Source organism: Bos taurus, chromosome 10 (assembly GCF_002263795.3).
Source record: "Bos taurus isolate L1 Dominette 01449 registration number 42190680 breed Hereford chromosome 10, ARS-UCD2.0, whole genome shotgun sequence".
Lineage (NCBI taxonomy): Eukaryota > Metazoa > Chordata > Mammalia > Artiodactyla > Bovidae > Bos > Bos taurus.
This window is the reverse complement of record NC_037337.1, coordinates 101,676,446-101,697,940: the sequence shown is the minus strand read 5'-3', so window position 1 is coordinate 101,697,940 and position 21,495 is coordinate 101,676,446. Positions and strand designations below refer to the sequence as shown.

The 21,495-nt window shown below is 51.5% G+C and overlaps 1 protein-coding gene across 11 annotated transcripts in view; it reads right to left on the bottom strand.

Moving 5' to 3' along the window:
- The window catches only part of TDP1 (tyrosyl-DNA phosphodiesterase 1), a 72,917-nt gene that overhangs the window by 10,786 nt on the left and 40,636 nt on the right, over positions 1-21,495 (bottom strand). For 6 of the 11 annotated variants that reach the window (XM_059890378.1, XM_059890376.1, XM_059890383.1 and 3 more), the window contains one exon: positions 6,878-7,025. In XM_059890378.1, coding sequence (XP_059746361.1) covers positions 6,878-7,025 — 148 coding nt within the window. Of the gene's footprint in view, positions 1-6,877; positions 7,026-21,495 lie in introns of those variants that run through there. The other 5 variants (NM_001193155.1, XM_024997524.2, XR_009496033.1 and 2 more) reach the window with 3 other exon arrangements.

Here is a 21,495-nt window from a genome sequence, read left to right as displayed (position 1 = left end):
CAGAAAGCAGGGGCTGGCGGTGGGAGGCACGCTGCTCCCATTCACTGTGTGCTGCCCCTGAGAACCTGGGACGCTGCCTCCTGGACCTCGGACGCCTTCAAGGCAGAGAGACGCAGACCCTGACGGGGGGCAGAAACCGCTTCAGGAGGAGGTGGGAGCCGAGGTGGGGGGGATGGGATGGGTCCCAGGCAGCAGAGACCAGGAGCAGCAGGGGCAGTGGAGGCTGTGCCCGGCAGAGGGACAGGACGCGGGGACTGCACGTGGACCGGTGAGCGGCGGGGCGAGGCCGGGACGTGGTCCTTTCAGTTGAGCAGAAGAACACGAGGGGTTGCAAAGAAACATCACCTGAAACCTGGTGCTCAGCCGTGGCCTCCCGGGGAACTCTGAGAGCCCGAGCCACGCGCTGGGCTCTGGGCAGGTTGGCAGAGGTGGTGCAGGGAGAGCGAGGGGATGGTTAAGGTGGGGGCGCTTGTAAATTTTGTTAGTTCTTCCAGCCAGAGCCATGCTTGGCAACAGAAATAAAAAACGTTTAACCAGAACGGAGAAGAGAGAAAGTAAAGGCGTGAAGACTGAAAGCTGGTGGCGTCGGTTTGCAGCGCTTTTGCTTCTGATCACAGGAAAGAGAACCCACCGCCTCAGGAGCAAGAGAGCCTGGGGCTGAGCCGGCTCTCAGCCCTGGGACAAAGGCAGGGATGCTCAGGACATCGGGCCACCATTCTGAGATGGTTTCTGCGTTATTCCCAGAGGTGGGGTGAGTTCTGGACAGAGCACTGCGCAGCCCAGTCAGTGCCTATGTTCGTGCTCAGTAAACACCAAAACGCACAGGTTCACAGAGGGAAAACTTGTGTCTCCCTGAAACACTCGCAGACGCCTGACAGTTGAGAACACAGCTACTGCTCTTTGAAATCACGAGGTGATCTTTCCTATATTGAGATTTTTCTGAACCTAGATGAATCCGTCTAACCTAAAAGTTAAATACGCCTCAATTAAAGGTGTGGAGTCCTGCCCCAAGGCCACAGGTGCAACGCCTTACACGACGGCCACAAAAGCAGAGACTGGGACCAAGGTTGCCCCTGAAGCCGACTGAGCTCCTGTGTAACCACGGCCAAAAGCTCCTCTGATATCACCAGCAGGCCTCCTGACCCCGTATTAGGAGGAAATGCTCACCCCGGTAGTCACCGTATAGGGACCTAACCAATCACCTAATGGTCATCTGCCAGCAGGAATTTTCTGTCTTGAGGCATAAGAGTTGGCTGCTAACCCACAAAAAACGCCCGCTCTGCCTGGCCTGTCAGGAGGCGGCGGCCCACTGCACTTGCAGTGCCCGCTTTCTCTCTGCTCTTCGTTCTTAATAAACTCACTCCCTTCTGAAATGCTCTGCGTCTGGAAATCCCTTCCCAACCTGCATCCAGACTGCCACGACAAAAGGGACAACTCAAAAAACATTATAAAAGTGGAAGGGTGAAGTCAGACTGTAAAGGAATAAGGTCTTCACTGAACAAACATTTGTCAAGCACCTACTGTGAGCAACAGCCAAGGGGAGCAGAGTCAAATGTGCCCTGACATTAATCCCCAAAGGTCTTGAAAGTGTTCCCGATCAAAAAGAAAGCTGCTGACTCCACGCTCTATGACAAGTTAGGTTAACCTCAAAACGATGTGTTTACTGAGTCACACATTTAAAAGCCACAGAATGGACTTCCCTGTGGTCCAGCTGTTAAAGACTCCACACTCCCAGTGCAGGGGGCCCTGGTTTGATCCCTGGTCAGGGAACAAAATCCCACATGCCATAACTAAAGATCCCGCATACTGCAGCTAAGGCCTGGTACAGCCAGAGGAAAAAAAAAAAGCAGAAAAAATGGGAACACATCAGTATTTGGCTACCGGGAACTTGTCGGCTTTCAGATCAATCCCAGAACTTTCCAATGGCATCATTATCATGAATAGGAAGTGCAGGCTCTCCATCGCTGCAGTCTGTAGGCCAAGCAGTGTCTGCTCACGCGCTTCCGGAACAACCGGCCCCTAAGACGGCCAAGGAAAGGAGAGCCGTCGGCTTCCCACGGGTGGCACCTGCTGTGCTTGAGGCTGAGCCCATGCTGAGCACAAAACCTGACCACGTGCAATGCTGGCCTCAAGTCCTCGTTCAGGAACGCAGATGTCGGGATGGTCCGCCGATGAAGGACAGAAGTGGCGATTCTGGCTGCTGCTAACTCAGAAAAGCGGGTGTTTCACACATGGAGTTCTTCCCGGGGGCCACAAAGGAGGGCTGATCTCCAGAAACTGGGTCTGGATGATGTCCAGTCACAAGAGCGACTCGAGAACTGGGTGTTATGTAAGTCTCTGGCAAACATGTAGCGAAACATATCAAAAGGCTTATCTTGACAGCACTGAAGGAAGAAACCCAAAGACAGGAATCACACCGGGCCTCAGACTGCACCACTCCCAGCAGCCATTCAGGACAATGGCCAACACAGAATGGTTAAGACACTGAATGAATACATAGGGACTGTTATTTTAAGTAAGGTAACATACTCCCACGACAGTGAACATGAGGCTGTGTGCACATGCGTCAGCTTCAACAGACGCTACAGGTGAGCTACCCCATGCTGCAAACGGTTCCTGATGAGATCCTTGAGCATCTACTATGACCAACCTTGACAGCCTATTAAAAAGCAGAGACATCACTTTGCTGATAAAGGTCCATCTAGTCGAAGCTATGTTTATCCAGTAGTCACGTATGGATGTGAGAGCTGGACCATAAGGAAGGCTGAGCGCCGAAGAATTGATGCTTTTGAACTGTGGTGTTGGAGGAGACTCTTGAGAGTCCCTTGGACTGCAAGGAGATCCAACCAGTCCATTCTGAAGGAGATCAGTCCTGAATATTCACTGGAAGGACTGATGCTGAAGCTGAAGCTCCAATACTTTGGCCACCTGGTGAGAAGAGTCGACTTATTGGAAAAGACCGTGATGCTGGGAAAGACTGAAGGCAGGAGGAGAAGGGGCGACAGAGGATGAGATGGTTGGATGGCATCACCGACTTGATGGAGGTAAGTCTGAGCAAGCTCTGGGAGATAGTGAAGGATGGGGAAGCCTGGTGTGCTGAAGCCCATGGGGTCGCAAAGAGTCGGACACGACTGAGCAACTGAGGACCACCACCACCACCCAACACCCCTTCGATTAAATCCACATCGCCCACATCGTCACTGCTCTGCGTAACTGTCCTCCTCACACAAAGGGGTGAGGGTGCTCCAGGAACCTCACGGGAGCGACACCAACGGACAGACTTCAGGGAGAGCCCCCGTGTGCCAGGCCCTCCTGTGAGAGCAGCTCCCAGCCCCGCTGAGGAGACGCCTGAGTCAACAATGACAACACAGGGCGCCCGGAACAAGCCCTGGTTTTCGAGGCCGTGGGGCGCAGAGGAGCAGCACCTGCAGTGGAGATGAGAGAGACGGGGGTTGGGGGAGGCGGGGAGCCTCAGGGGCCGTCCGTAATATGGATTAAGGCTCCCGAGAAGGGGGGCGCGGGATACCGGGGAACCAGCAAACATCACCCGCGTGTCTCTAGGGCGTCTCCATGAGATTCCTGTTTGCATCAGTGGGCTGAGTAAAGACGACCCCCAACACTGTGTGGGCCCAACCCCATCAGTGGGGAGCCCGGAATGTTAAGAAAGAGGCCAAGGCAGGGCTGCCTGGCTGGGACAGTGGCACAGGCCTCCCGAGAGAAGACCCCGCTTCGTCTGCCTTCTTGGAGGCGGCGGGAGGTGCTTGCAAAGCCGACCGTGCGGGAGGCCACCCCAGGCAGCGAGTCCAGGGACGAGCCGGGTGCACTCAGAGCAGGGAGGGCCTCTCCTTCACAAGCTAAGTCTCGCTCTGGGCTCCTGCAGCCTCCACAAGATGACTGATGACCTGGCAGAGATCTCCGGTGCCCTCAAAGTCAAATCCATAAATGTTAATTCTCTGAGGGCCACACAGAGGTCTCCTGCTTTCTCAGAAGCTCCGCAGAACAGTACGTGACATGGACGAGGTAGAGCGGCTGAAGGACAACGTCTCCTGTGCTGCAAAAACCCTTTAGCTGCTTCCTCCAGATAAAACACATCACCTCACTCACCGGTAAAACTCCCTGGCAGTCAGCTCCTACCTCTTGGGTGGCTTCCTAGCTCACACCAAACCCCCTTCTCTGCAAGCAGGCCCCTACTTGGGGCCGGGGCTGGGAAGGAGAGGCGTGGAGGGCAGACCCAAGCTTGGGCAGTGACTAGAAATGCAGAATGGCCCGCAACGGAGCCGAGAAGGTCCGCGATGGAGCTGCAGCAGGGGCGGCAGCCCACAGAGCCCGTCATCGGGGGCTGGCTAGCCCGGCCCTCCACACCTCCACTGTCCTTCCCATCCCGTAATCCCACCACACTCCCTCTTCTGTGGGCCTAAGGCAGCTCAAGCTGGTTTCTGAAAAATGCACCTAAAAGACCTTGGATATGCACTGAGACCTCTGGGCTCTGCTCACTCGGGCCCAGCGCCCTCCTCACGCGTCTCACAGCCAGCTTATGCCTGGGACGTCTCTCAGCCCTCCTCATGCATCTCAGCGGCCAGCCTATGCCCGGGACGTCTCTCAGCCCTCCTCATGCGTCTCACAGCCAGCTTATGCCTGGGACGTCTCTCAACACTCCTCACGCGTCTCTCAGCCCTCCTCACGTGTCCCACAGCCAGCCTATGCCCGGGGTGTCTCACAGCCAGCCTAAGCCCGGGGCGTCTCTCAAGCCTCCTCATGTGTCTCAGCAGCCAGCTTATGCCCGGGGCTTCTCTCACACAAGGCATCTGTTTCACTGCGACAACATCCTTGATCAGCTCGACCGTCAGGCCCTTGGGAGGCGAGGTCAGATACCCAGTCAGTGATGACTCGCTGAAGGACATGGCCATCTGCCCAGATGGGAAGAAGCCTGATGACGAGACGGTGGTGGTGTGTGGGTTCCTGAGTGTGTGCAGGAGGCCTGCCGTGAAGCGTGGGATCTGCACGTGGAAACATGACAAGGAACTGCTTACTCGAGAGCCCGCTGCCTCAGGAAGTCAGCTCCACAGCCCCCCTGCCGGAGGCCTCAATCTTGACCCTGGGGGCACAGTGTAGGATGGGGGAGTCCATCTTTCAATATTCTTGCCCGATGGTCTTTATACATGACTACATCCTTATTTTAGCTAGAATGGTGGTATACCTCTACAGTGGTGTGTTAGTTGCTCTGTTGTGTCCTACTCTTTGCAACCCCATGGACTGTGGCCCACCAGGCTCCTCTGTCTGGGCAAGAATGCTGGAGTGGGTTGCCACGCCCTCCTCCAGGGGATCTTCTCGACCCAGGGATCAAACTGGCATCTCTCATGTCTCCTGCATTGGCAGGCAGGTTCTTTACCATCTGAGCGAAGAGTCTAGTCTACAGTCATTCTGGGGATTCTAAACGATTATGGCCATTCTTTCTCTAATGTACACATAGAAGCAACATAGGAGGTAAAAATTAGTCGCTTAGAGGGGTTGAGAGCTTCTGGAAGTGCAGCATACTTCTTTCCTGTTTTCATTTTTGTGATGAGGGATCACGTCGGAACAGTTAGAAAGGACTGGAAGTTTGCAGATGCTGACAACAAAAGCCAATGAGTGACACAGAATTTACTCCACGACTTAAGCTATTACTGGAAGATAATTCTAGCCTGAGTTCAGAGCTATAGCCACTATGGTCACAGCACCTGAGTATTAGTTCCCTAGTGCTGAGGACTCACTACCTCCCGATGACACAGCTGAGCGATCCCAGGAGGGTCGGGGGGACGGAGCATTGGGGGCTGCTGGATCCGACGAGCTGGGGGGGCCTGTGGAAGTCGCCTCCTCGTCTGCAACCCCCTCTGTGACAGGGCTGCCCCAGGACAGCCTGTGAGACGGCTCTGTGAGAAATCCCCCGAGACTGAGAGAAGGCGCTCTCAGCCCACCTCAAGACGATGCCCTCACGTCGCGGGGCCTGGAGGGAAGTCTCAGGACCAGCTCACAGCACTCCCCTGGCTGAGTCTCCTGGTCCAGGCTGAGTGGAGTGCCAAGGGCCAGCATCACGGGTGTGCTTACCAGCAACTCAACTACAGTGAGTGGCAAGAAAAGAACAAGGACACTGAGAGAAAGACACGGCTTCCTGCGTGGTGCCCTCCTGGGGGCTTCCCAGTGACTGTGACAGCAGGTCCTCCGTGACCCTGGGACCCCGTCTCCAGCAGACGCTGTGAGCCCCCCTGCCTCCAGGCTGGTGCTCAGGCCAGTTCCTCCATAGCCTGCCTTTCCTGTTCCTCTCCACTGACCGAGAATCCTCAGGATCCTTCACTGCCCCTCCTCAAGACGTCCTGCTCCTAAAGGTGGTCTGCGGTCACCCCACCCCAGAACAAATCTCACACTTGGTTGACTCCTCCCTTTGCTGATATTGTAGTAACTTTCACATTCTGGTTCACAATCTTTATTTAAAGACTGTTATTAACTTTACCCAAAGCAAGATCTTCCATCACCTACTGGATATACTCCTTGAGAGCAGTGATCATACAGCACCCAAAGGAGTGATCGGGGAAACAAATTCACAGCTGTTTGACCTCCTGACCTTGGGCAGGTCACGGAGACTAAAGAAGAGAACCCGAGTGCACGCACGCCGAGTCACTTCAGTCATGTCCGACTCCATGCGACCCATGGACTATAAGCCCACCAGGAGCCCCGTCCATGGGAGTCTCTAGGCAAGAACGCTGGAGTGGGTTGCCGGGCCCTCCTCTAGGGACTCTTCCCAACCCAGGGATCAAACCGGCATCTCTTATGTCTCCTGTGTTGGCAGGTGCGTTCTTCACCACTAGCACCACCTGGGAAGCCCAGAGATGGGAGTACATACCCCCTCCCTCTCGCTCACGCCGGTCAGGCAGCCGAGTGGACTTACAAACGCTGACGGTAGAAAGAGGACGCCGAGCTCGTAGGAGCGGATCATCAGCTGGGTGCCGCTCTTCTCCAGCGCGCCCCAGGCGGCCTTGGACAGGTTGGCGCTGCGGGGACAAGAAAAGAGCGGGACTCAGTGAGGCGTCTCGGCGTGGGTCCAACGCCCCCAGCGGCGAGAGCAGCGGTCAGCGCCCAGAGCCCCATTCACATCCATTCAGCTTCCGGCACGGTCCTGCGTTTGGGGAAAAGTGTAAGTGAAGTGAAAGTGAAGTCATTCAGTTGTGTCCGACTCTTTGTGACCCCATGGACTGTAGCCTACCAAGCTCCTCCATCCATGGGGTTTTCCAGGAATGTAAATCCTGCTGTGTTCTTCAAGGTTTATCCAACTGCCCGAAAAGCTTCACTCTCATCTGCGTTTTCCCTTGAGGGAGGGCTATTAAAATAATTATCCTTCCTTAGAAAGATTCCCCGCTTCTTCCTATGAAAAACGCTTCCTGTTCACGCCCTAGCCAGGATGTGGGATGTTGTACATAAAAGCTGCACTTAAGAAAAAACTAAGTCAAGGATATGGAAATCAAAACCACAACGAGCAACCCATACCTGGCAATGCGTGGGTGCTAAGTCACTTCAGTCGTGTTCGGCTCAGTGTGGTCCCGCGGGCTGTAGCCCCGCCAGACTCCTCTGTCCGAGGGATTCTCCTGGCAAGAACTCTGGAGTGGGTTGCCACTTCCTTCTCCAGGGGATCTTCCCGACCCAGGGACTGAACCTGTGTCTCTTATGTCTCCTGCATTTGCAGGAAGGTTCTTTACCACTAGCACCACCTGGGAAGCCCCCATTACACCTGGGAAGCTCTGTCAATGGCTATGGTCAAAAAGACTACAAATAACAAATTAACGCTGGTGAGGATGTGAGGAAAAGGGAACCGTGGTGCAGTGCTGGTGGGAATGTAAACTGACGCCGTCACTACGGACACAGTGTGGAGGCTCCTCAAAACACTAGAAACAGAACTGCCACAGGCCCAGCAATCCCAGCCCTGGGTTTATGTTCTAAGGAGAAAAACAAGCAGTGATTCGAAAAGATACATGTGCCCTGTGTTCACAGTAGCATTATTTATGATAGTCAAGATACTGAAGCAACCAAGCGCCCACTGCAGATGAACAGATAAAGACGTGGTGTGTTATGCAAATACACCGTGGAATGCTACTCAGTAGTGAAAAAGTGAAATTTTGTTGCCATGTGCACCAACATGGATGGACACAGAGAGTAGTATGCTTGTGAAGTCAGACACAGAAAAATACTGTATGTTACGACGTATGTAGGAATCTAAAAATAAGAAACAACTACACATGCTGAAACATAAACAGACTCACAGATACAGAGAACAAACCAGAGGGCATGGTGGGGAGGGAGGAGGCGGGGCAAGACTGGGGACGGGGCTGAAGACGCGCCCCCTGCCCGCACAGAGTGAACAGGCTGCAGGGAATCACGCATGGGCGTCGTAAAGAGTCCACCTGCCAATGCAGGAGACTCCAGTTTGACCCCTTGTCTGAGACGATCTCCTGGAGGAGGAAATGGCAACCCGCTCCAGTATTCTTGCCTGGAGAATCCCATGGACAAAGGAGCCTGGTGGAATCTTTCTAGACCTGGGGACGAACTCATGTCTCCTGCATTGGAAGGCAGATTCTTAACCATTGGACTACCAGGGAGGTCCTAGAGACATTATCTTATGAAAAACTATAGATCGAGTATAATCTATAAAAATACCTGAAAATAGTATGATGACTCAACTATACTTAAAAAAAAACTATGTCAGTATCACTTTATAGAGTAAGATGACACTGATAAACACATTCCCTTTCCTGCTAATTTTACTTTCAGTGAAAAGAAACCAGCATCCTGTTTTATGTAGATTAAGAGCTGTGGACACGGCTGGAATCGCGGTGGAAGGAAGGAGGCTGGGACCTGACCAGAGGGGAGGTGCCAAGGCAAGCAAGTCGCCAGGAGTGGAGATGAAAAGGCTCTGAAGCATCTTTGGAAACTCTCGCAGCAAGTAGGGCCAGAACCTCTCATCCAAAAATTGATTACTCGCAGGAAACATTTTTTCAATTAGGTTCACCCAAACTCTATTTCATTTTTAGAATGGAGAGAAAACCTCAGCTATTCAGACCCTTAAAGCCTGACTTCATTGGGTAACAGAATATTTAAAGATTCATTCGCTGGGGCATCAACTATTCTCCTGAACTTCGGGCCGGAACTACTGCTGTGGGAATCTGAGTCAAGGAGAGACAGGCAGCAGCAAGGTGAACAGAAAGTGCCTTTTACCTGCGGTGCTGTGCTGCCACATGGAGAGAGTTACCAGGCGGTGATAATCTAGGAAGCTGGGAAAAAATTCACAGGAAGACGGCTTCCACCTCACACTGGTTGGTTTTGCCATTAAAACCTGTGTCTCTGCCCTGGAGGTCACTTCACATTACTAACAAGCAAGAGAAATAAAAGCATGCTGTCATCTTGGACCTCTAAGGAGCCGTATTTTTTTCCTAGAGTCATAGTATCACTGTATTGTCAGCTTCCCGCTAATTTCCACTCTTCCCTCACTAGTCTCATTTTCCTCAACATCCCAAGATCTGAGGGCTTATTCCAAGATAAACATCAACGGAGACCATGAGGACACCTCTTCAGATGGTCTCTTCCAGCCCTGCTTTGTACTTGGCTTCTAAGAGAATTCTAAGCACCTAGAACCTTAAAGTCTATCCTGAATAATGAGACTAAAAAGTCTCTTCCAGGCTGTCTAGGTGATAAACTTTTATTCCTTGAAACAGCATCCACACTCAGCTTTACACTCCGAATACACTTTGGATCACTGGTACCCAGGACAGCCACAGCCAGGACACGGGGTGTACACGTGCAGACTCTGACCTGCCTGTGTATGGACGGTGAGGGTGGGTGCCTGCCAGTGTCTGGCAGAGGCACAGTGGCACCATAAGCCTCCTGATGACAAGCTCTTTTGTTCTTGAAATGCCAAAGCAGTCTTAGCTTCCAATCTTCTCCAGCCAGGACTCACGTCCACAGCCTGTCCTGGCTTTCCGCTGTGGCCACTGCAGCCCGCGAGCTCACTCTCCCATGTCTCCTCTGTCTCCTGCGGGCCTGAGCTGCGGCTTGTCCCCCAGGGCTGCGCTTTCTGGGTACTGTCTGTGCTTCATCACCAGAGAGGGCCGGGTTTGAACTGACTTTGCGTTCTTCGGGGGTATCAAACACTTGTACGTTGGAGAACTTCGGAGGGCGGGGACTCTGGATGTGCTGTGTTGTACCGCCTTTCAGAAGTAAGCCACTAAGAAAGTCAGGTGGCTGGGTTGAATCACAGATATACAACTACAGATATGAAGGAACTACATATATAGTGGACTGACTATAAGTCATTGCTGAGAAAGTAATAAAAACAGGGGCTTCAGGGGGATAGATATGCACGTTAGTTAGGGTTCAATCAGAGAAGTAGAAGCACTTTGAAGGCTAAATTTACAGGGATTTGACACCAGAGCTCCAGGAGTCAGTAAAGTAGCCTGGGTAACGTTGCTGACTTTGCCCTGGTTTCACAGCCTGAAGTCTGTAGGGTGGGCAGGAGCCAACGAGGATGAACACACAGTGGAGGAGAACAAGCTGGAACCACAGCAACAAGCAGAAACCCCACCAACAAGCTATAGCCATGGCGTCTTCGGGGCAGCCCTGACCAGAAACGTGCAAGAGAAGGGACTCTGCACAACAGACCTGGCTCAGCCCAGGCAAGCGGACACGCTACGAAGCCTCCACCGGGCGGAAGGTTTTTCCCTGGAGCCCCCAGCTAAGCAGACTAACAGTCAGTTATTCAACGGGGCACTTTATGGAGCCCCAATCACTGCAGATGGTGACTGCAGCTATGAAATTAAAAGACGCTTACTCTTTGGAAGGCAAGTTATGACCAACCTAGACAGCGTATTAAAAAGCAGAGACATTACTTTGCCAACAGAGGTCCCTTTAGTCAAGGCTGTGGTTTTTCCAGTAGTCATGTATGGATGTGGGAGTTGGACTATAAAGAAAGCTGAGCACTGAAGAATTGATGCTTTTGAACTGTGGTGTTGGAGAAGACTCTTGAGAGTCCCTTGGACTGCAAGGAGATGCAACCAGTCCATCCTAAAGGAAACCAGTCCTGGGTGTTCATTGGAAAGACTGATGTTGAAACCGAAACTCCAATATTTTGGCCACCTGATGCGAAGAGCTGACTCATTGGAAAAGACCCTGATGCTGGGAAAGATTGAGGGCAGGAGGAGAAGGGGATGACAGAGGATGAGATGGCTGGATGGCATCACCGACTCAATGGACATGAGTTTGAGTAAACTCCGGGAGTTGGTGATGGACAGGGAGGCCTGGCATGCTGCGGTTAATGGGGTCGCAAAGAGTTGGACATGATTGAGAGATTGAACTGAACTGAACTGAATGACCAGGAGCTCAGCTGTGGTCTATTTTCTGCCAGGGCCTGCAGAGCATGGCTGTTAAGAGATCTGATCTCAGCCCACAATATGGGAATTCTGTCCCATGGCTTAAACCTTGAAGGCTAAATTTAAACTAATAACGTATAATGGACAAGTCCTAAAATAAAGCTCAGCAAAGCACAGGAAGGCTGTGGAAGGGACACGGAGAAGAAAGGAAGGCCAGTGTTGAGAAGAGTCACCACCTCCCACGCCGGCCTGAGCCCTGGAGCGGCTGATGGAGCTGAAGGTTCCGCTGGAAGGCGTGTGAACCCAGGAGGATGACTGCTGCTCTGGGAACTGTGTCCTCTGACACGACGTCGCTTTTGTCACTGGCCCTTGACCTTTCATCGCTGGGCCTCTGCCCCAGCGCAGAGATGCCCAACAGACCGAGCTTTTAGCCATGCCTCCTGGAGGAGGGGTGGGCAGCAGATGCCACAAACAGACGGTGGACAGCTGGACAGCAACGCGAGAGGGGATGGGGACGCGAGAGGGGATGGGGACGGAGCAGCTGGGTGACGAGGGCGGGAAGGACGAGCTTGGGCTTGGGCTGCGGTCTCGTTGTCCCCAAGCCCCACAGCTGCCTGCCTGCCTCTCTCTCTCTCACACACACAATGATGCCGTGCTTCACATTCCACTTTGCATTTGCTGTAGATTTCCCTGTGCTGCACCTGAGCTCCGTTTCTCTGTATGTACTGAAAAACACTTTTTGCGAGGAATATGGAAAGATATTGTCACTGCAAAGGATGTGATTGTATCTAAGTATATGCAAAGATACAGTCTTTAATTCTGACAGATCCTCTCGCATTTCTAAACCTACGTTTAATTCTGTGAATCTTCTACTCGTAGATTACATCACCAGCCTTTTTTACTAATGTACAGTGTGCTCTAGTGTCCTGTTGCTGCTCTGTAACAAACGGCCACAAATGCACTGGCTTCAAACACCGCCAGTCCTCGACCTCACGCTCTGGAGACCAGCCGGGATGGGTCCTGCTGTGCTGAAACAAGGTGTCGGCAGCTTTCCTATCTTTGTCTCAAAACCTCTGCTGTCAGCCTTCTACGCAAGTAATACTCTTAACTGCCAGAGCCCATGGGCTTTCTGTACTCCTTATTCTTCTAGACCAGTGGTTCTCACTGGGGGTGACTTCGCTCTGAGGGGCATTTAGCAATGTCTGGGGCGTTCTCTAGAGGCCAGAAGCACTGCTGGACACGCAGCAGTGCACAGCGGCCCGGTCATCGGGCGCCACCGCTGAGCGTCCGCTCCAGACCGCTCTGCTGCAGGGCGGCGTTCCTCCTCTGCCTCTGGCCTCTGAGGCCCCCTCTCCACATGCCTACCCTGGTTCTCTCCCAGCTCTCGGACTCAGCCTCTCTCACGTTTGCTGCTCTTGCCACCCGGTTCTGTACCCTCAGGAGTTTGAGCAAACTCGAGGAGGTGGTGGAGGACAGGGAGGCCTGGCGTGCTGCAGTCCATGGGGTCACAGAGTTGGACACGACTGAGCAACTGAACAATGACTGTGCCCTTTAAGCTGACACTCTGTCCTTGTGTCTCTCCTCTCGTCTCTTTCCTGGGAGTTTCCCACTCACCAACTGCAACTGTCATTTGAACAAAATGATGCTCAGACTCGGCCAGCTTGGACGGCTCACCAAATTTCCAAATGGGCATCTCCAGTCACAAGCTGGATTTCTCAATGGGGATACCGCATGGTCATCCCAAACCCGGCTTTCTAAAAATCAAAACTCATCAGCATGCCTTCCCTTCTGAAAACCAGCCTCCTTCTGAATTTGCTTCTGTCCAGTCTCAGGCAGGCTCAGAAGTCGCAGTCTTTTGGACTTGTTGGCTCACGTGGAAACTATATAGAGGCAGGTATCAAGTTTTTTTTTTCTTTTTCTGCCCCTTATAACATCTTTTTTTTTTTGGCTGCGTTGGGTTTTTGTTGCTGCAAGCAGGCTTTCTGCAGGTGTGGTGCACAAGCGTCTCACTGAGGGGGTTTCCCCTGTGGAACATGGGCTCTAGAGCGTGCGGGCTTAGCCACCCCAAGGCATGTGGAATCTCCTTGGACCAGGATTCAAACTCATGTCCCGTGCATTGGCAGGAGGATTCCCAACCACTGGCCCACCAGGGAAGTCCATAACATCCTCTGTTTCCAAGAAGATCTGCCCAGTTCAGCCCTTCCCACTCCAGACCTCAGCTCCACATGAACTGCTCTGTCTCTGACTGTGTCTTCCCCCTGGGGCTCTCTAAGCACCAGTGCAGCCTTTCTCCTTAAGCACATATCAAGGCTTAAGAACCTCCACAGTCTGACCAAATCTATGCCCTTCAATTTTATCTCGCATCATGCTCTTTCAGGATTCCTCTACTCTTGACTTAATTGATATACCGGCTGCCTCCACATCTTTGCAAACATCATTTCCTCCACCACGACGTCTCCCACCCTGCCCACTCGTGATGTGATGACGACCCTTTCCTCCTCCACAGATTCCAGCTCTTTGAAGAAGCTGTTGATGGCTATTCTAGCCCACAGATGTCTGCTGGCTCTGAATCCTGCAGATGTTAGGCAGGCGAGAAACGTGTTATTAATTCAAGAAAAGAGCCTGACACGCAAAGGCCTAGAAGATACAATGTATCAAGACTTTTGTTCACTGCAGCTAAGAGAGTTAACCACAAAAATATAGAGGAAAGGTCTAACTGCTGACAATTAAGCAGGAGAGGCACAGTGGAGCAAAGGGCGAGAGCAGAACCTGAGTTCGCACACACTTCAATCCTACCGAGGGCCAATCCCGCTCATCTTCAGGTTCTGCACCTACACAGAACCTGAGTTCCCACACTCTTCAATCCTACTGAGGGCCAATCCTGCCCATCTTCAGGTTCTGCACCTACACAGTAGGGTAACACACCCGCCTCATCAAAGTGACCTGCAGGTACCTCCCTGCTGGTCCCGTGGCTAAGACTCCAGGGATCTCTCACAGGGATCAAACTAGATCCCACAATCTGCAACTAAAGACCCTGGCATGTTACAACTAGGACCCTGCACAGCCAAATAAATATTAAAAAAAAACAGTGTGTAAAATCCCAGGCACATACATGATGCTTAACAGATGCTACCTATTACCATCATGATACTTGGCTGAATTTATGGGAGGGTGACTGGTTCTTCTCTGGCGGGACTCACCAAGCACTGGCATTCTCCAGGAGGCAGGTCCATTCAGGTCTCCTAATCCTAGAAGGTTACAGTGGTCCATGGGTTCAAAAATTACTCATCAGATTGTTTCACCAATTTAGCAATCCCACCACAAGTGTCCAAGGCAGAGACAGAGTGACCTTCTATTTTATTTTGTAAAGAATGATTTGGGACTCCTGGATACAGATATATGTCCCCCAAATTTCACTACAGATATGAGAGTTACAGTGCCAGGAATTTAAAAGCATGGTTAAAATTAAAGCAGATGTCTTGTGAGGTTAATTACCACAAAGGACACGTCATATCTGTGTTTTGGGGGCTGATATCTGACTGACAGATACAATATATTAACAAAGAAACGTCAGCAGGAAAAGAAAAATGAAAACAATTACGACCTTGCATTTCCACTGATTAGCAAAGTGAAGCATCAGAAGAGATCCTTGGGTGTGGGTTTTCGCAAGTAGTGCTCCTGACTGACTCTGGTCACCAAACAGACGAGGAGTCCACACGCAGCCCCACTCTGCTTCTCAGTCACAGTCACAGCCCGCTTCCTAATCTGTACTCGGAAGCCGGGCTCCCATTCCACGGCACAGGCCAGCCTAATGGCCAACCTGCACTGTAAAAGACCCCTCTCTCTTTGACCCCACAAATCAAATTAACAAGGGCTTTAGAAGCCATCAGCTTAGTATCCAAAACCCAAAATGGCAAAGAATACTGTGCTTTGGGATCAAAAGTTGCTTTTCAAATCTCAAGTCAAAATTGGTATTTAGAATATCATGTCAAAGAACTTCAGCATATACTTAATAGTAACCAATGAGCCAGAATTGCTATTTCATTTTTGACTGAAACGTTCCATTATTTTGGTCCGTCTCCTGTGGTGGACGGGCAAAACAAGGACTTGAAAAGAGCAACAGATTCGTAAGATTTTTAAAAATAATTGATTAATTTTAATTGGAGAATAACTTATTTACAATATTGTGGTGGTTTTTGCCATACATCTACAAGAACCACCCACAGGTGCAGGTTTGAGTTCCGGTTTTGGCCAGCTGTTACCTTGGGCTTAACATCCTTTGGCATCAATTTCTTTGCCTGTAATATGGGTTTAGCACCATATGTTCACTTCACTGGGTTATAATGAGCGATGAAAACAACAATCAACAATAAGGTGAATGTGCTTAGGAAATCGTAAAGCACGGCACGAAGGTAACATCCGGAAAGCATCAATACTTTTTTAAAAAAGGATTTATTTGTTTATTAAGCTGTGCCAGGCCTCAGTTGCAATATGTGGGATCTAGCTCCCTGACCAGGGATCGAACCCAGGCCCCCTGCCTGGGAAGCATGGAGTCCCAGCCGCTGTACCACCAGAGACGTCCTGGAACGTATAGGTACTTTTAACAGATCTGTGAAATGGTGTTAGAAGGCTTTGGGAGGTTATCTATTGTAATATTAACTTTTTATTAAACATGAAGTGAAATGAAAGTTGCTCAGTCGTGTCTGACTCTTTGCGACCCCATGGACTTCTCTAGGTCAGAACACTGGAGTGGGAAGGCGTTCCCTTCTCCAGGGGGATCTTCCCAATCCAGGAATTGAACCCAGGTCTCCTGAATTGCAGGCAGATTCTTTACCAGCTGAGCCACCAGGGAAGCCCTTTTCCTAAATCCAGGGAGTCCTCTATTCAGATCAGGACAGTGGGGTCTGGGAGTGGTTTCTAGAACCCCGAGGGCTCCATGGACACAGCACGAAGTCCCCGACGCAGCCCAGTCCCTGACTCTCGACGTGGGGAAGCAGCTTAGAGAACGGAAGGAGCTGTCGAGAAGCAGAGGTGTGGCTGTGGGCAGTGGACCATGTGCGTATCCGAGTAACTCTGAAAGGTCTGATGAACAGCCCGTATCCGGTCAATTAACCTGAGGGCCCTCTGAAGGCCTTCTGAAGAGGAGCCCTCCCCTGAGCCCCTACGAGTCTGTGAGGGCAGGCCTCTGACCTCCGCTTCCCGGCCGGGGGCACGGCCTCTGCACTGAAGCGCGGAGCCCAGGAGTGGCTTCCATCAAGATCTTCGCGACGCGTGGGCCGCCTCGCTGGGGCGAGCGACCGGCTCCGCAAGGCCTGCGGTGCCGGGAATTCTCCTGCACAGTTCTGTCCACAGCCCTGCGGGCGACCTAGTTCCTCCAGCTGCCCCGGCCTGCTCTCGCCTGCCCGCTCCTGTGTCCTCCAGGTCTTTCTGTAAGAAGGCCTTTACGTGAACGGCCTTCTGCTCTGCCCTTCTGCGGCCACCTTTGTCTGGAACTTTGCACCAGCTTCTTCTGCCCTCACGCTTTAGTTTCTCTTTTCTGTCCCATAAACCAATTCCAGAAAGAGTTGTGACTTGGAAGAAGGAGCTGTTCAAGCTCTGGTTCGACCATGTCCTCGAGGAGCAGCCTCGGCTCTGCGCCGTTTCTATGTTTATGAAATATCTGCTCTCCTTAGATCCAGAGCACAGGGTGGCATTACCATGAAAACAGCACATCAAAGCCTTGAACAACGATGGATGTTATCAGTAACATCAGTTCACAGGCCCTGAGCGTCGGCACCTGAAAAGCCTCCAGTCCTCTGACGTCACTCCAGGCCCCCCCACCCCCCGCGAGCCCAGCCCCGCCCACCGGCCTGCAGCCCCTGCACAGCGCCCCCTGCCTGCCCCTCCTGCAGCGCGCTCTGCCTCAGGTTTTCAAGTACATGGCTTCTTCCACCTGGTGTGTCCCCTCGATCTGTCACACACAAAACAGACCACGTCCCAAAGCGTGCTTATTTTACGAAGAAGTGATCTCTCTCTCCTCTGAGCCATCCCTTCCCCGGTTTTTGCCACCCTGGATACTGTCACCCTGCTTATTTAACTTCTATGCAGAGTACATCATGAGAAACGCTGGGCTGGAAGAAGCACAAGCTGGAATCAAGATTGCCAGGAGAAATATCAATAACCTCAGATATGATGATGACACCACCCTTATGGCAGAAAGTGAAGAGGAACTCAAAAGCCTCTTGATGAAAGTGAAAGAGGAGAGTGAAAAAGTTGGCTTAAAGCTCAACATTCAGAAAACAAAGATCATGGCATCCGGTCCCATCACTTCATGGGAAATAGATGGGGAAACAGTGGAAACAGTGTCAGACTTGATTTTTTTGGGCTCCAAAATCACTGCAGATGGTGACTGCAGCCATGAAATTAAAGGACGCTTACTCCTTGGAAGGAAAGTTATGACCAACCTAGACAGCATATTGAAAAGCAGAGACATTACTTTGCCAACAAAGGTCCGTCTAGTGAAGGCTATGGTTTTTCCAGTGGTCATGTATGGATGTGAGAGTTGGACTGTGAAGAAAGCTGAGCACCGAAGAATTGATGCTTTTGAACTGTGGTGTTGGAGAAGTCTCTTGAGAGTCCCTTGGACTGCAAGGAGATCCAACCAGTCCATTCTAAAGGAGATCAGCCCTGGGTGTTGTTTGGAAGGAATGATGCTAAAGCTGAAACTCCAGTCCTTTGGCCACCTCATGCGAAGAGTTGACTCATTGGAAAAGACTCTGATGCTGGGAGGGATTGGGGGCAGGAGGAGAAGGGGACGACAGAGGGTGAGATGGCTGGATGGCATCACTGACTCGATGGACGTGAGTCTGAGTGAGCTCTGGGAGTTGGTGATGGACAGGGAGGCCTGGCCTGCTGCGATTCATGGGGTCACAAAGAGTCAGACACGACTGAGTGACTGAACTGAACTGAACTGATGCCCTTAACTGCCACAGAGTGAATCGTGAATTCCTACGAACACACACACACACACATACATACACACATGAATGTGTGCACATATCTAACTCTATCCTGATCAAGTGCTCGGCAGACTGGCAGACTGAGCAATCACTAACCCAAGCTCGGGACATGGGCAGGCCCGCAGGCCCACCTGGTACTGGGAACAGGGGCTGAGTGTGGATCTACAAAGGCAGTGCAGATGAGAGACTGGATGAGAAGGGACTTCACAGTGGGGCGACAGGAACATCCAGAAGACCCAGGCTCTGGGAGCATGGACCTCTATGCCATGTGGTTGGGTTTGGTGTGAAAAGAGTAGCTGGGCAGAAGCTGGAGAAGTCAGGCCCTCGCTCAGGTCCCGGATGTTGAGTAGTAAGTGGGAACTGATAACCAGGATGAAGAAGTGTTTCAAGAAAGCCCTGAAGGGACGCTGCAGTGGGCAAGACTCCAAGCTTCCACTGTAGAGGGCACAGGTTTGATCCCTGGTCAGGGAACTATTTAAGATTCCGAGTGTTGTCTCTGGTGCAGCCAAAAAAAAAAGAGCCCTGAAGATTTAAGCACTGGACCATGCCAAATCCTGGCACAGAAGGGATGGTCGGTGGATGGACTAGCAGAGGCAGGATGCACAAGGCGAGGGAAGATAGGCCTCAGGCCCCTCACAGCAGCCACAGTGTCGTCTGAGTGCACCAGCAGGGGCCACAACAGACAGCCATGGCAGAAACCGAAACCTCACTGCGGGAGGAGGGAGGCAAGGCTCTGGCAAAGCAATGGGAAGGAAGTCAGAGCATTCTGGGCTAAATGCCGGGAGAGAAGAGCTGGGGGGAGACACCTGCCTTAGCAGAGTGGGAGGCTGCTAACCAGGAGGAGGCAAGGTCTGGCACGGCGGTCTTCAGGGAACGAGGCTGCCACGAGCTTTTGAGTTGCATGTTCTCCCAAGCCTCAGCCAGCAGGGCCTCAACAGCTAGAACACGAGCTCCTTGCGGGCAGGGCCCACGCCCTGTCCAGCATCTGGCACCAGAGCCTAGCGCGGCGTCCGGCACAAAGGCACGGGCAGTCGCACTGGACTCTCGGCGGAGTCCTACCTCTCTCGCCCTGCCCGCTGCGCCTCCTCGGGAATGTTAGTTAAGGCCTCTCTGCTTAGCTTTCCTAGCTCTAAAATGAGGATCTGAGCCCCTCGCTCCTCACTGGGAGGGTTCAGGGAGTGAGCACAGAGTCAGCACACGCGCACCTGCCGTCATCCGAGAGGCGTATTCTCTGGAGGCCGGTTCCTGCTGCAGGCCTCCCAGTCAGCGCCTCACCTCCAGCCACAGGCACCGCTCGTCACCAGCAGTGCTGGAGTTCAGGGTCTAGAGACCCCAGGTTGGGGGTCCAAGCTTCCTCCCACCAGGGATAATGCGTTGAGAGACTTGCTCCCACGAGCATGGAAAGGGGCCTGCGCTGCCCTTGGTCTCCTCGCACCAGAGCACAAGAAAGCAAGGGGCCTGCGATGGCCTCTAACGCACAAAGAAGTCGCTTGCAGACGTTCGCACTCGCAACAGTCACTCGCAACAAAGTACATGAGGCATACCAACTAACACCAGGACCTTGGAGCCGCAGTGCCAGGGAACCAGATCCACTCCAGTGACGTCTAGGAATAATCTTTCTGTGACGTCCAATGTGATTTTTTTTTTAAAGCTCAAAGGAGGAAACAGACTATTAGTTTCAGAATCAAAGGAACAGACATTAAAGAAGCACCTCACTACTGTGCGGAAAGGCAAAGGGGGCGAGTGCCCTTAACGTTTCTTCAAAAAAAGCCACAGCGGTTTTGTAGTCAAGCACTTGTCTTGTTTTCCCCTCAAGTGGCAGCACCAACATTTCTGCTCATCCTGTCGGTTGCTAGGCAACAGTGACAGCGATCCCGTTCTGCCCACCCACAATGCACAGCTTTCATAACTGTTCTCACTGGGGTTTGCCAAATACTCCTAGGCACTATCTTCTCAGCCAAGGCTGCTTCTTCAAGCTCATCTTCATGCCTGCTTGGTCCTGTGGCAAAATTTAAACACTGTCTTTGTCATTATCTTCTGGTAATTTCCATAACAGGCTGCCCATCAAACATGGGATGACTTCACAGTAGCATCGAGAACTATAAATAGCTTTCCCTAAAAGCAACCAGACAAAAGCCTGCCGATGCAACATTCTAGTAATTTCAATCCAAAGTGCTGATTTTAAGTTTATTTGAACACATTCTTCTGGCTGAATATACTTGTGTTGCTTTTATAGAATAATTATGACTAGTCTTAAACTTAACCACACTGAGTTCAGAAAAGGCTTTATTTATCAAAAGTCTTTAGGTCACATATTACACATCCTTTTTTCATATAAACCAAACAGATAAAGTCTTGATAAGCTTTCCTGACTTCCTAGAGGTCTAATTAATATGACCTTAATAATAACACGTGGTTGTCAACAGCCAGTAAAAATTAAGCAGTTAACTAACACTTAACACCTCATACACTTTAATGGGTAACAGCCACATTTACTTCCTATCATTGTCCTCTGATCACTCCATAAGTCAGATAAAGGCCCAGATAAGAAATGATTTTTCCAAGATTTGAGTGGCAAGGCTAGTATGTGGCAATCCCAACTTAGGACATGGATCTTTGGACTCTGCTAAGTCACTTTAGTGGGGTCCGACTCTGTGTGACCCCACAGACGGCAGCCCACTAGGCTCCCCCATCCCTGGGATTCTCCAGGCAAGAACACTGTGGAGTGGGTTGCCATTTCCTTCTCCACTTTGGACTCCACCTCGGGGCTATTTCCTCCATAGTATGATGGCTGATTGGATAATATCATCATCTGAGGTACTTGAATTTAAAAGGGTTGATGGGGTTAAAGCAAAGAAACCAGCAGTGGTGGTTTGAGGATGAGCAGGATGGCTGGGGAACGAGGAGAAGACAAATTCCCTCTGTACACCCCTGACCTGTGATATGTAGATATGATCTATTTGAACAGAAGTATTTTGTAAAGGTCTCTGATTCAAATATGCACTGGTCCCTACACATAACTGGGCTCAGTGTCAGATGTGTTAGATGCTGAGAATAAAGGTAAGCAAGCCCCTGGTACAGGCTCTCAAGCAGCTCATAATAAACTGAGG